This window comes from Phyllobates terribilis, unplaced genomic scaffold (assembly GCF_046119375.1).
Source record: "Phyllobates terribilis strain yellow unplaced genomic scaffold, ASM4611937v1 Scaffold_1__5_contigs__length_1240528914, whole genome shotgun sequence".
NCBI classification, from domain to species: Eukaryota; Metazoa; Chordata; class Amphibia; order Anura; family Dendrobatidae; genus Phyllobates; species Phyllobates terribilis.
Window position 1 is genome coordinate 1,131,053,421 of NW_027362761.1, and position 14,750 is coordinate 1,131,068,170.

At 44.2% G+C, this 14,750-nt stretch overlaps 1 protein-coding gene across 1 annotated transcript in view; it reads left to right on the forward strand.

Moving 5' to 3' along the window:
- TAPT1 (transmembrane anterior posterior transformation 1) overlaps window positions 1-14,750 on the forward strand; it is a 56,568-nt gene that overhangs the window by 26,604 nt on the left and 15,214 nt on the right. The window contains exons 4-12 of the mRNA XM_073647177.1: window positions 4,709-4,871; window positions 5,135-5,270; window positions 6,541-6,638; window positions 7,639-7,708; window positions 8,233-8,313; window positions 9,364-9,473; window positions 12,022-12,081; window positions 12,303-12,371; window positions 12,800-12,876. Of these exons, the coding sequence (XP_073503278.1) occupies window positions 4,709-4,871; window positions 5,135-5,270; window positions 6,541-6,638; window positions 7,639-7,708; window positions 8,233-8,313; window positions 9,364-9,473; window positions 12,022-12,081; window positions 12,303-12,371; window positions 12,800-12,876 (864 nt within the window). The remainder of the gene's footprint in view (window positions 1-4,708; window positions 4,872-5,134; window positions 5,271-6,540; window positions 6,639-7,638; window positions 7,709-8,232; window positions 8,314-9,363; window positions 9,474-12,021; window positions 12,082-12,302; window positions 12,372-12,799; window positions 12,877-14,750) is intronic.

Sequence of the window (14,750 nt, forward strand, 5' to 3'; positions counted from 1 at the left end):
CTGGTGTACTTGATGAAATCTTGAAGAAATCCCCCTAAGACTTTCGAGGTGTGTGGAAGCCAATGAGGCAGAGCACATCTCCTGCAACTTCAGAGCAAGAGACCAAGGCCAGCTTTTATCAAACGTGGCGTCATTTTAGTCACTCGCTGGACTTTACTGATACAACCAGTCGTAAATGTGTCACAGGATCAATTTTCTTTGCGAAATCTGTCACAATGTACATCAATGACGTAACCTTTTCACACCGGCGAAAATGACGCCAATCTTTCTGTGCCGTGAATTGCGTGGAGTAGATTTGGGTTATGATTGTTACCAAACACTGTACACTGGCGTGTACATTGCAGATGCACCAGATTACAGGTGTAATTAGTACAATTTAAAGGTAATCTGTCACTAGATTTTTTACTATGTAATCTGAGAGCAGAATGATGTAGGGGCAGAGACCCTGATTCCAGTGATGTCGCTTACTGAGCTGCTTTTTTCAGTTTTGATAAAATCTCTGTTTTATCTGCTGAAGACCTAGCAGTTTTCTGAATGCTGAGCGCTGTATAGCCCCGTCCACACCACTGATTGGCAGCTTACGGTGTATAGGTAGAAAGTGGCCAATAAGGGATGTGGGCGGGGTTATACAGAGCTCCGCATTCAGAGAACTGCTAGATCTGCAGCAGATAAAACACTGCTTTTATCAAAACTACAACAAGCAGCCCAGTAAATAACACGTCGCTGGAATCAAGGTCAATGTCCCTACATTATCCTGCTCTCAGATAAGGTAGAAAAGACCTGATGACAAATTCCACTTAATTCATAAGGAGCTGTGGACCACATTCACAATATTTTGCCCCATTTCTCACAGAGGTCAGTAGCCGGTGCCGGTGTTCCTCTGAATATCCTGCACAGTAGTAGTGGCACGTGGTGGTGTAAGACGGGGGTCTTATACCTCTGGTATCTCCTCCTTCTGTTCCGTCCAGTGAGCCTCTGCCGTTCTCTGCTCCTGAGTATGATGGCCGCCGATCGCGCCCCTGCATTGTGCTCAGTGTGAAGCTTCTCCACTGTCGGGTGTCAGTGGTTACAGACACCCTTGGTGTGGCCAAACAATTCAGTGCTCCTTCCCACCTGCTTGTTTTACCCTCAATGGATACATATGGGGGGAAAAAAACAGTTGATGTGAAGGAGCACTGAACTGTGTACTTACCGTCGATACATACACCCCCAAAATATATCCTTAGTGCTTTAGTCACCCATCGAAAGCCAGTAGGGCATTTTTGTCCTCATTTTGGGTGGTCGGTGCTTTCTTACATATAAGGTCACTACTGGGAAACTCCTCTGCGCACTTAGTCATTGGGCGACGTATGCGATAGTATACAGTACAGACCAAAAGTTTGGACACACCTTCTCATTTAAAGAGTTTTCTGTATTTTCATGACTTTGAAAATTGTACATTCACACTGAAGGCATCAAAACTATGAATTAACACATGTGGAATTATATACTTAACAAAAAAGTGTGAAACAACTGAAAATATGTCTTATATTCTAGGTTCTTCAAAGTAGCCACCTTTTGCTTTGATGACTGCTTTGCACACTCTTGGCATTCTCTTGATGAGCTTCAAGAGGTAGTCACCGGAAATGGTCTTCCAACAATCTTGAAGGAGTTCCCAGAGATGCTTAGCACTTGTTGGCCCTTTTGCCTTCACTCTGTGGTTCAGCTCACCCCAAACCATCTCGATTGGGTTCAGGTCTGGTGACTGTGGAGGCCAGGTCATCTGGCGTAGCACCCCATCACTCTCCCTCTTGGTCAAATAGCCCTTACACAGCCTGGAGGTGTGTTTGGGGTCATTGTCCTGTTGAAAAATAAATGATGGTCCAACTAAACGCAAACCGGATGGAATAGCATGCCACTGCAAGATGCTGTGGTAGCCATGCTGGTTCAGTATGACTTCAATTTTGAATAAATCCCCAACAGTGTCACCAACAAAGCACCCCCACACCATCACACCTCCTCCTCCATGCTTCACGGTGGGAACCAGGCATGTAGAGTCCATCCGTTCACCTTTTCTACGTCGCACAAAGACACGGTGGTTGGAACCAAAGATCTCAAATTTGGACTCCTCAGACCAAAGCACAGATTTCCACTGGTCTAATGTCCATTCCTTGTGTTCTTTAGCCAAAACAAGTCTCTTCTGCTTGTTGCCTGTCTTTAGCAGTGGTTTCCTAGCAGCTATTTTACCATGAAGGCCTGCTGCACAAAGTCTCCTCTTAACAGTTGTTGAAGAGATGTGTCTGCTGCTAGAACTCTGTGTGGCATTGACCTGGGCTCTAATCTGAGCTGCTGTTAACCTGCGATTTCTGAGGCTGGTGACTCGGATAAACTTATCCTCAGAAGCAGAGGTGATTCTTGGTCTTCCTTTCCTGGGGCGGTCCTCATGTGAGCCAGTTTCTTTGTAGCGCTTGATGGTTTTTGCAACTGCACTTGGGGACACTTTCAAAGTTTGCCCAATTTTTCGCACTGACTGACCTTCATTTCTTAAAGTAATGATGGCCACTCGTTTTTCTTTACTTAGCTGCTTTTTTCTAGCCATAATACAAATTCTAACAGTCTATTCAGTAGGACTATCAGCATTGTATCCACCTGAACCTAGAATATAAGACATATTTTCAGTTGTTTCCCACTTTTTTGTTAAGTATATAATTCCACATGTGTTAATTCATAGTTTTGATGCCTTCAGTGTGAATGTACAATTTTCAAAGTCATGAAAATACAGAAATTTCTTTAAATGAGAAAGTGTGTCCAAACTTTTGTCTGTACTGTACCTGTATCACATACATGGAGGGGGTAGGAAATCCTCCAGTATAAGGCGAGGCTAAACAATGGCGTCCCTATAATATTATAAATTAAAGATTCGCAGGTCAAAGTATGGCGCCCCCCAGCAGCAGAAGTGCGCCCAGGGGAGAATACCCCTGTAGTGAGGCAAACCATGGAATGTGATTAAATAAACAAAATAGATATTCATTTTTTCTTTTCTTTTTTTGCATGAAATCTTTTGTCACTTTTATGTTTGTGCCAAATTTATTACGGCTTTTGTGTCACTTTCTTTTCATTTTTTTTTTTCTCCCCGTTACTCATCGTTTTTTTTTTTAGGTTTCCTTGACCATTGTGGTTTACATTATGCAGATATTTTGGCTAATTGATCATGTCAGATTTGAGATGTCACAATTTTTTTTTTTGTCTTTGCACGATTGTACTCCGGTACCGTAGTGTAAAAATTTTTTATTATGCAGGTAAAGACTAGCGTGCAACTTTTTATAGCTTATTGAAAGGCCCATTCTACATTTCACTCAAAAAACAAACAGGCGCAAATAAGGCAAAAGAGTAATAAAAATCACATTTGCATTTGTGCCCAATGCATCAACCATTGTTCCATGTTTGATAAATTTTGGTGCAATATCCGCTAGGGCAAAAATTACCAAAATACTCAATATGCAAAGGATGAATTGTCACCTAAATTCTGCATTACTGGAGAGATGAAACATGAAGGGGAATATATGTGTAGCGCTGTGTGTGCAAAATTCTTTAAAACCAGTATTAGCGGGTAGCGGTCGCCTCTGTCAGCTTTAAAGGGGGGTTGTCCAGTCTTGTAAAGTTTAATGGAGTGTTTCCACCTAATGAATAGAGCGAGGGGCTGCACGTGGTGCTGGGGTCTTTATACTCTAGTCTATGGGAAACTGCAGAGTCAGTTTGTTGGTGAATGGAAACATTCTGGACTGTATTTTGCGACTGAAAACACATCTGTATGGAGAACATTGCACAGTTTCTCCTGTGTATGTATTATACGCAAGCATATATATATATATGAACACAGTACTGGTTGAAAGTTTGGTTTTCCGTCTTCTTATTGGAATGTGCACATTGTAGTTTCAGACTGAAGGCAGCAAAACCACAAAGGTACATACCAGAGAACAAGAAGTTAAAGAAACGTATGAAACCAACCAGGAAAGTGCTGAATCTTAGATTGTAAAAGTAGTATATATTTTTGCCGCACACTATAATTCAGAGTTTTTTGTTCTTACAGTGTTCAGAGGGAGGGAAAACAAACCCAACAAAAACTGAATACAATTGTTTGAGTAGGTTTATACTGTGCAATAAAAGATGATATTAAAAAATAAATGATCCTGCAAAGAAAATGTAAATAAATATACAAAGCCTTATGGTCCCAAATGGTAGAAGGGACTTAAAGACAAAAAAAAAAAAAGTTGTCCTCTGACTGCAGCGTGGGGGAATTTGAGGGCTTTTATAGAATCTTAATATGATGTGGGACCCCCAGCTGTGAAAATGGAAAAGCGGTGTTGTCCCGTGTGCTCCCGGCTCTCAGTACAGCACCTTAGAGACTCATCCCACAGTAAGTGTGGCGCCACAGCTTATTGGCAGTACCTTCTATGCAGTGCCGGCTTTACATAGCTGCTGCTGCTCTTTTTGTTCTGCGTAACAAGTCCCACTAATTAATCAGTGATTGCACTTTGAGGTCTTATCTTAAAGGGGTTCTCCAGCACTGACTATTCTAAGGATAGCTCATCAATGTCAGTCCCTGACAGAGAACCCTAATGTAAAAAAAAACTGCAGTGTCTTTTATTTTGTGTGATACTGCGGTGTGACTCTAGATGGCGCCCTTTACTCTTCTGATCAGTAATGTGTTGGTTTCTCCCATTCTCAGTGGTGGTCGCGTTCTTCAGCCTGCACAAGTGTGTGACATCCTGAAGGGGGTGATACTAGCGATATGCTACTTTATGATGCACTACGTGGACTACTCCATGATGTACCACCTGATCCGAGGCCAGTCCGTCATCAAGCTCTACATCATCTACAACATGCTGGAGGTAAGGCACTGGTCCTGGCACGCCATGCCGCCTGATCTCGCTGGCACCCCATGCCGCCTGATCTCGCTGGCACCCCATGCCGCCTGATCTCGCTGGCTCCTGCTGTCATTTTCCTGCTCTGGCCGCTTTACATTGAACATATAGGAGCTGGGTCGGGCTCGTGTGATTTTGGAGATGTCCTCCACCCTGGCTTTGTGTGGAGCTGCTCCGCAGACGGTGCGATCTTTCCCGACCGCTATAACTCCTCTTACCTCTCCCTCCAGGTCGCTGATCGCCTGTTTTCCTCCTTTGGACAAGACATTTTGGATGCTTTGTACTGGACAGCTACAGAACACAAGGAAAGGAAAAGGGCCCACCTGGGCGTCATCCCTCACTTCTTCATGGCCGTCTTGTATGTCTGTATCCTTTTGCATATAGCCCTTCTGTGCTGTCCGGTACCCACATGTATGACCACGACTATCCAGTATGTGGCAGAAGTAGGTTTCTAAGGCCCTGTTCACATCATGGCTTTGCCTTACTATTAGTTTAGACCTTGGGTTGCTCCACCATTGCACGCTAATTGTGTTCATAGAGCGCTGTTGCAACAAAGGGTGTTTTATTGTCCTCCGTCTGGCCAGTATCTACCTGAATACTTATGACCATGTGATATTTTAGTTTTTCTTTTTTAATAAATTTGCAAAAATTTCTACATTTCTGTTTTTTTCAGTCAAGATGCGGTGCAGAGTGTACATTAATGAGAAAAAAATGAACTTTTTAGAATTTACCAAATGGCTGCATTGAAACAAAGAGTGAAAAAGTTAAAGGGGTCTGAATACTTTCTGTACCCACAGTATGTGAAATCTCTGCTTGTAGTGCAATTGAGCTTTTCTTCAGTCTTCTTTGGGAGCTGCATGCTCCCATATGCTGCCAATTGCTGCTCTGCAACTGATGTAGCAGTTTCCGGGACTGTCGGGCTGTGAATTGCAGTGTCTGCAGGGCGTACGCCCCCAGAGAAGACTCTGAAGAAACGTCCAGTTGGACTGCAAAGCATAGATTTCACATACTGTGCTTCAGAAGAAACTAATGTGCATATCTATACAATGAAGCAACGCAGCACAAAACTGAAAAGTGCGGCAGAGTAACGGAATCTCAGGGATTTTTACAAGGTATTTAACTCATATTTTTTTTTAGCAAATGTCCTCTTTAAAGTGCGTTTCCACCCAAGGACAAATTTGCTGGAAGCACTGCGGCTTGCCGAATCCTGGCAGATCACATAATTGTGGTTGTGTGACAACCGCTCGCAGCGGCAAATCGAGCTGAATCCTAACAGTGTGTATGTTACTCAGTATTGGGATACATTAAGCTGCGGTGCTTGATGAAAGTTTGATCTGAGATTTAAAATCTCTGATCTCTGTCTTTCTGCAATGTGCAGGAAAGCAAAACAGCCTGTAAAAGCCAAATGGTGCAAAATATTTAATCAAACTCCATAGCAAAATATTTTTATTTAGCTCAAAATACATGTATTAAGGTAAAAAAAAGGTGAGCCTATCCATTAACAGAAATGATAAAAACTAGTCTCTGTAATAAGGAGCTGGAATACACTGAAGGGGTGCATCATCATTTTGAAGGAATGTTGGGGTCTGTGTGCACAATGCTGCTGTGGTTATTTTCCTTATGGCGTCACCCGCAGTCTTACATGCCATCCTCATATTGGTGCAAGCAACCACCCTGAATGTCGCCTTCAATTCCCACAATAAGTCCCTGCTCACCATCATGATGTCTAATAATGTGAGTGCTGTTTTAGATGTGATATGTATGGGGCATTGCAGAGGAGATGTATAGATTATTTCTCTGTCGCCGCGCGCTCTATTCTATCCATAATTACATGCATGTGATCAGGTGTATACGAGATGTACTGCGTACTGTATGGCGGTAAGCTTTACACTGCATATACCGTGGTCCCAGCATATTATTCATATTTTATATTCCATTTTTTATTTTTAGGAGACTGTATTGTGTTCATTAAACTGCATTATTTTGCTATATGCTTACAAAGTTTTTCATTCTATTACGTTTTTTCCTCGCTTATTACAACTATATAAGGTGTGTGGTCAGCGTATTCAGATTTAAAGGCATTTTCTCATCTTGGACATAAATAAGGGATAGACGCGAGACCCATCGTTGTGGGTTCACATTCTCCGTAGCGTAGAGAGCTGTACATGCACAACCACCGCTCTGACGGCGGCCGGGGAAGGGCGGACATTAATGCTGTATCCTGCGAATTCGTCATAAATGTCTGAGTTGAAGATACCAAAACCTGAACACTCACTTTATTAGTGGCCGCAGTTTACTGGTACATTTAGATTACTTTACAGGTGTCCTAAAAGATTGGTGCTGTTAGTCCTGTGTGGCATTCCCATGGTTAGGTATCTGATCGCTGGGACCAGCACCAATCAGCAGAACGGGGAACTTTTATCCATCGTTGCTGTAGGAAGCGGCAGGTTGGACGCCTGACTGCTGCGCCATTCATTCTCTGTGGGACTTCTGGAAACAGCTGAGCGCTCGGCGGCTCCATAGGGGGTGAATGATACGGCAGTCTAGCATGCATGCCAATCTGAGTTGGTCCCAGTGTTCGGACCCCCACTGACCCTGAGCATAGGTGGTGACTTGTTTTCGCCGGACAATCCTTTAATTGCACATAATGTGGAGCTCTCTGGGGATGGTTGGTGGTAGATGAGAGTTGTGGAACTACAAGTCCGTCCTAAATTTTGTCTATTTCCTTTCTCAGTTTGTGGAAATAAAAGGGAGCGTGTTCAAGAAGTTCGAGAAGAACAATCTGTTCCAGATGTCCAACAGTGGTACGTGCTCCCATCTTCTGTGTTGGCATCCATTTCATTGGATGCTCTGATATTTGGAAGGACGTTGGGTTTCCTTTAGTTCCTTGGCAGTGTTCCTTATTTCACATCCGTTGTGTTGTTCCCTCGGGAGGTGAACCCAATGACAGAATGTTGTGTTTTCTCCTGTGTCCAAGTATCTGTTTTATAAGGGATGTCTTGAGTAGTAGGACATCATAGTGCGGCCCTCAGCTCAACGCTCAAACTAGCTCTGACCTTCTCGGTCCATCCATGTATTACATGGTCAGCCATTCATTAGTGGTTCCTGACTGGGACAGGGGCTTAGTGGGGGCTCTGTGTTGTGAATAGAGCAGTGTTGATGGCAGGTGCCACTTACACGCCAGTCAGGGCAGCTGTAGCCATACAGAAGTCTTACATGCCAATTACTAAGTAAGTGTGCCATGCTATGGTAGTGCCATGACCCAGTCTACTGTCGACATATGTAGGCTGCCTGGTTGTCCTTTTTAACCCTTCTCTGTTCATTGCAGATATCAAAGAGAGATTCACAAATTATGTGCTACTACTGATCGTATGCTTGAGGAACATGGAGCAGTTCTCCTGGAATCCAGGTCTTTACTTAGTTAATTTTTATATTCAATGTATGTACTGTGTATATATAATGGGGGTCAGAGTTTGGACAAGCATTTTTAAATTGTCCTTCCCGTTAGATGACCATATTACAGTAGGTCTAGTGGTGGAGCGTATTGTGGTTGCAATGCCATTGCTAGACCAAGCTGGTGGGGTGACGTGTAATGGCCATCTTCACTATGACATACACTACAGTACTGAAGTTTTAAACAGGTGTGGAAAAATTGCTGAAAAGTAAGAATACTTTCTAATTATCATTTAAAATGCAAAGTGAATGAACAAGTCTAAATCGCATCAATATTTGGTGTGACCACTTTTTGCCTTCAAAACAACATCAATTCTCCTAGGTACACTTGCACAAAGTTTTTATAGAACTCAGCAGGGAGGTTGTTCCAAACATCTTGGAGAACTAACCGCAGATCTGTGGATGTCGCTTGTGCAAATCCTTCTGTCTCTTCATATAATCCCAGACAGGCACAGTGATGATGAGATCAGGGCTCTGTGGGGCCGTGTCATCACTTCCAGGACTCCTTGTTCTGGTTCTTTATGACACTGGCTGTATGTTTGGGGTCGTTGTCCTGCTGCAGAATAAATTTAGAGCCAATCAGACACCTGCCTGGTGGTAATGTATGATGGCTAAGTGTCTGTCTGTATTTCTCAGCATTTTCACTTTTCATTTCAGAGGAAACATGTACAAACGAGATATGAGAGTACAGCAAGGACCCTGCTCACAATCTGCCATAGCGTGGTCTATAGCGTGCACCTAAAGAGGTGCAGGGGTCTTACAGAAACTTTATATATCACAACTTAATATATAAAGAAAATCATGTATTTTGTATATTAATGTTCTGTACTGCTAGCTGAGAATTGCTATGTATGTATGGCCCTAGATAGGGCATTGTACAACTGAAATGTACAGTGCTATCCAGGATGCGTGGTGCCGCCATACACCGTCCATGCCGTCGTGTACACGACCTCGGCCATCTATACATTGGGGCAGTATTATCATTTCTTCTCTTCCTGCTCTTCAGATCACCTGTGGGTGTTGTTCCCTGACGTGTGCATGGTCATTGCCTCTGAGATTGCGGTGGACGTGGTGAAGCACGCCTTTATTACCAAATTCAATGACATCACTGCAGATGTAAGTATTTTACCAATTCATCTGTAATTGGCAGCTGGCCTGTGTGTGTGTGTGTGTGTGTGTGTGTGTGTGTGTGTGTGTGTGTGGCAGCTGGCGTGTGTGTGTGTGTGGCAGCTGGCCTGTGTGTGTGTGTGTGTGTGTGTGTGTGTGTCAGCCGGCCTGTGGGCACCTGTGTGTGTGTGTGTGGCGGGCACCTGTGTGTGTGTGTGTGGCAGCCGGCCTGCGGGCACCTGTGTGTGTGTGTGGCAGCCGGCCTGCGGGCACCTGTGTGTGTGTGTGGCAGCCGGCCTGCGGGCACCTGTGTGTGTGTGTGTGTGTGGCAGCCGGCCTGCGGGCACGTGTGTGTGTGTGGCAGCCGGCCTGCGGGCACGTGTGTGTGTGTGTGTGTGGCAGCCGGCCTGCGGGCACGTGTGTGTGTGTGGCAGCCGGCCTGCGGGCACGTGTGTGTGTGTGGCAGCCGGCCTGCGGGCACGTGTGTGTGTGTGTGTGTGTGTGTGTGTGTGTGTGTGTGTGTGTGTGGCAGCCGGCCTGCGGGCACCTGTGTGTGTGTGTGGCAGCCGGCCTGCGGGCACCTGTGTGTGTGTGTGTGTGTGGCAGCCGGCCTGCGGGCACGTGTGTGTGTGTGGCAGCCGGCCTGCGGGCACGTGTGTGTGTGTGTGTGTGGCAGCCGGCCTGCGGGCACGTGTGTGTGTGTGTGTGGCAGCCGGCCTGCGGGCACGTGTGTGTGTGTGGCAGCCGGCCTGCGGGCACGTGTGTGTGTGTGTGTGTGTGTGGCAGCCGGCCTGCGGGCACGTGTGTGTGTGTGTGTGTGTGTGTGTGGCAGCCGGCCTGCGGGCACGTGTGTGTGTGTGTGTGGCAGCCGGCCTGCGGGCACGTGTGTGTGTGTGTGTGTGTGTGTGTGTGTGTGTGTGTGTGTGTGGCAGCCGGCCTGCGGGCACCTGTGTGTGTGTGTGTGTGTGTGTGTGTGGCAGCCGGCCTGCGGGCACCTGTGTGTGTGGCAGCCGGCCTGCGGGCACCTGTGTGTGTGGCAGCCGGCCTGCGGGCATCTGTGTGTGTGGCAGCCGGCCTGCGTGGCGCTGTGTGTGTGTGTGTGTGTGTGTGTGTGTGTGTGTGTGTGTGTGTGTGTGTGTGTGTGTGTGTGTGTGTGTGTGTGGCAGCCGGCCTGTATTCTGGTGTCAGGCACATGGGGTAAAGGTGGGGAATCTGACTTCTCCATCATTGTCCTACACTGCTGTCAGTTAACTCAATCACTAAAGTGGGCAGATCTGGTAATAGAACATTTATGATATTGTGTCCTGCTGCGTTAACAGTTTCTGAAAAGTTTTTTTTGTTTTTTTACATTATGTTTAAAAGAAAACAAAATAAAGGAACATAGATTTCTAAAAAAAAACTTTTAGACAGATGTATGACAACAGCCCTAAAGGTGTTGACCACTTTTGCAGACTTTTATCTATTTTTCTTAAATGCATGTATTTTTGGCTAAAATGATTTTTCGAATTGGATTTCATTAACCATTTTGCACCATTTGCCTTCTATAGCTTCTGTGTTGCACTTACATAGCTGGCTGTAGAATGAGTTAACAGAGAATCCATTAGTGAGCTCGTTCAGTGGGAAAGTTTCTAGCTCCTACTGCTTCATAGTAAGCGCAGTTAATGTGATCATGTGGCTGTAGGAGTAGAGATCTGGCTATCGGAGACAGTTTATTACCATCTGCCTTTTCTCTATCGCTATATAACACTCAACAAGTGCTCTGTATGAAGTAATGAGGAGCTCTGACTGTGCTTCCTCCAAAGGACCCAGAGATCAAGGGATCGCTGTGTATAGAGAGAGCAGGAGCTGCTGGGTCATGGGAGACTTACTCAGCTCTGCTCTGCAGCCAGCAGGGCTTTATTTCCCTTGTAACTAGGGCTTATATATCATCCCCAGTTACAGGGGAAATAAAATATTTTAATTGTAAAATGCCCCCAAAAAGTATTTTATGACCTTATGGAGTGGGGAGGCACAGTGTGCAAAATAAATGAATAAAAAAATGATTAAATGGGAAAAAAATAGGAAAAAATAAATAAAATATTTTATTGGCAATTCAAATCACTGCCCCTCCTCCCCTCGCCCCCCATAAAAAGAAGTGTCCAATTTTATATAAAAATAATTTAACTGAATGTGGAATATTATAGTGATATAAAAATGAAGCCCCGTGTATCACAATAAAGATTACAAAATTATTTGAATATCTGACTATAAAAAAAATGACAGTTCTATAGATTGCATCACCATGTAGGAAAAAATATGTTCAATTTGCCTTTTTTTTTTCCTGTGTTTTTTTTTTTTTTTTTGTGTGGTTCCAATACACACAAAGGAAATAAACACGTGTATAATAAAACATGTGTAATTGCAATAATGTTCTGGGAGAAATACTTCATTTTCTGGAACAATTTCAAGGGTGCAAACACTTTCAACCATGAGTGTAAATACAAAACCCCCCTGTATTCACACAATCACATTAAATCCCTGTAAGTCGTACTGATGTCTCCCGTTATTTCTCCGGCAGGTATACAGTGAATACAGAGCCAGTCTTGCCTTTGAACTCGTGAGCAGCCGTCAAAAAAATGTACGTACTTAAAAAACAGATTATCACATAATTTAAAGGGTTTTTTTTTTCATATTTTTAATTTCTTTTGGAGCATAGACTTGATCCTGCACATAAAGGGGGTACCTTCACTTACAGATTCCCTGACCCCACCCACCATCACCCACTTGTCACATTTGTGCCCCTGATTTATCTCCACTACGTCTGACCACCTCGGTCTCATGGTCTTTATTTTGTTTCAGGCTTACACTGACTACAGCGACTCTGTCTCCCGGCGGATGGGATTCATTCCCCTCCCGCTTGCCGTGCTGGTAAGTGTATGGGTGACATCGGTGTACTGTCCGGAGCTCGCCTACCCGAAGCAAAAAAAGCAAGATGGAACCGATCGGAAAGAGATTACGAGAATGGATGGGGCACGGCCATACTAGTGACGGGTCCTGCTGGGTGATACCTGCACTCGTGTAACTGCTTAGGGAAAGTTACAGTCACCGAGAACCTTGGCTTAGTAATGAGGTGGCTGGAAATTAATGAGTTCTAGTAGCCGTGTAATGAAATCATGATGGAGATATGTGAATATTAAAGGGGTTTCCTGCTATATGAAAATCCCTTTCTCAAGGCGTAAAAATAAATCTTTACTCACCCTCCCCAGGTCCAGAGCTTAGTCTCCATCGTAAGCATTATCCACAGTAAATACCAATTGTGTTGGCAAAACTTGTAACCCTGTGTGTTCTCCTTCTAGCTGATCCGAGTGGTCACCAGTTCGGTCAAGGTGCAGGGAGTCCTGGCTTACACCTGCGTTGTGCTCTTCTACTTTGGGTGAGTATTTCCGCTACGATTTGGTCAGTCCGATCTGTGGTTCCTATTGTTTTCATTCCCGGGATTTTTGTACCCAAAATAAAATACTTGTGTCTGATGCTGTTAAAAAAAAAAAAAAAAAAAAAAAAGCTCCTTTACTTGCATAATATACACGGTATACATAGTGTATAGTGCACGACCACCTAATGCGCTGAGTGCTGGTGGTCGCACATGCTCAGTTACTCCCCACAGTTCTCTGCATACTGATCCTGCCCTGCTTGTCCGGTAAGGGGCAGCGTTGCTGGAAAGACTTTGGGCCTGATTCATCAAAGTGTCTACACCAAAATTCTGCCATAAAACACTTTGAAAAGTCACTTTTTCTTTTTTGCGTGAAAAAAAGTGATTTTTATCGTTTTTACGCCTCTTTTGTCCTGCTCTGCCAAGGTGGGTGGAACTGAGGAAGAGTAGGGACGTGGCAACGTCTGCCAGAAAATATATCAGAATGAACTTGTGTAAAATTTCTGGCAAAGCACATGCCTCTGATAATATGCACCAGAATCATCAGGTGGTGAACACCTCATTATGAATTTGGCGCATCTTTGTCTGTTATTCCCCTCATTAAGACTGATGGACAAAATGCAAAAGGAGGGACTAGATCATAGGCTACCAGATCAGTAATGAGACGGATCCTGTCCAAAAGCCGCTACCACAGGCACAGATGAGCAGGGGCAGAAAATGGTATTTCAATGCTCCAAATTCTTTGATTCTATGTCTGAGATGGTTTAGTGAATCCTGTATTGAGCAGGGGGTTGGATACGATGACCCCGGAGGTCCCAACAACTCTAACATTCTAGGATTCTAAATTATATTAATTACATTCTGAAACCCCCCGTAGTAAATCATGGAACTGGGATCGTCATGTCCTGATTGACCGGTCATTCGAGGTGACATCTGAATTGACGTGAAGGACTGGCCAGGATGGAATTTTTATTTTAGATTATTTGTATTTTTAATAATTTTTTTTGTCTGACTTCCCTTTTAGTTAAAGGGTTCTTAACCAAATTCTGTCCAATTATTTAGCAGATAAATTACTGATCACTGGAGGTCAAAGTATTGGAACCACCATTGACCCCAAGAACGAGGAGCTTTGTCTGGGTGCTCCATTCATTCTCCATGGGACTACCGGAGATGGCTAAGCGCTGAATTTGGTTATATCCTGTAGTCACAGATCAGGTCTCCATGTAATAAAGAGAAATGTGTCCTGTGCCAGAAAGGTAGTGATAAAGCTCCCTGTGGGCTACAGATGACTTGGCCTTACCCGGTCAGTACACGGCTTATGGCATCTACTGGTCCTCATCCAAATAATATTTTTTTATTTCTATAGCGCCAACATATTCCGCAGCACTTTACATTTTATAGGAGACTTGTACAGGCAATAAAGACATTACAGAATAATAATAATTACATAAATCATAGATACCAAGAGGGGAGAGGATCCTGCTTACAATCTATGAGGAAATAGGGGAGACCCAAAAGGTGGATGGTAACAATTGCTTGCATTGTACGGTCAGCCATCAATGTAATAAATCGGGTTTTCACGTAATGCTACATAAATCGGTCATCAACCAATGTGTACGGACACAGAGGGCTATTAAGTGCATGGAGGGTGTGTGAGCAGATAATACAAGGGTCCTGATTTGGAAGGAAATTTTGTATGGGAAAAACAGGGATAGTTAGAGAAGTATGTTGAGGCGATAGGCCAGTCTGAAGAAATGCGTTTTTAGGGCACACTTAAAACTGTGGGTATTGGGGATTAATCAAAGTGTCCTGGGTAGTGCATTCCAAAGAATTGGCGCAGCACGCGAGAAGTCTTGGGGACGGGAGTGTGAGGTTCG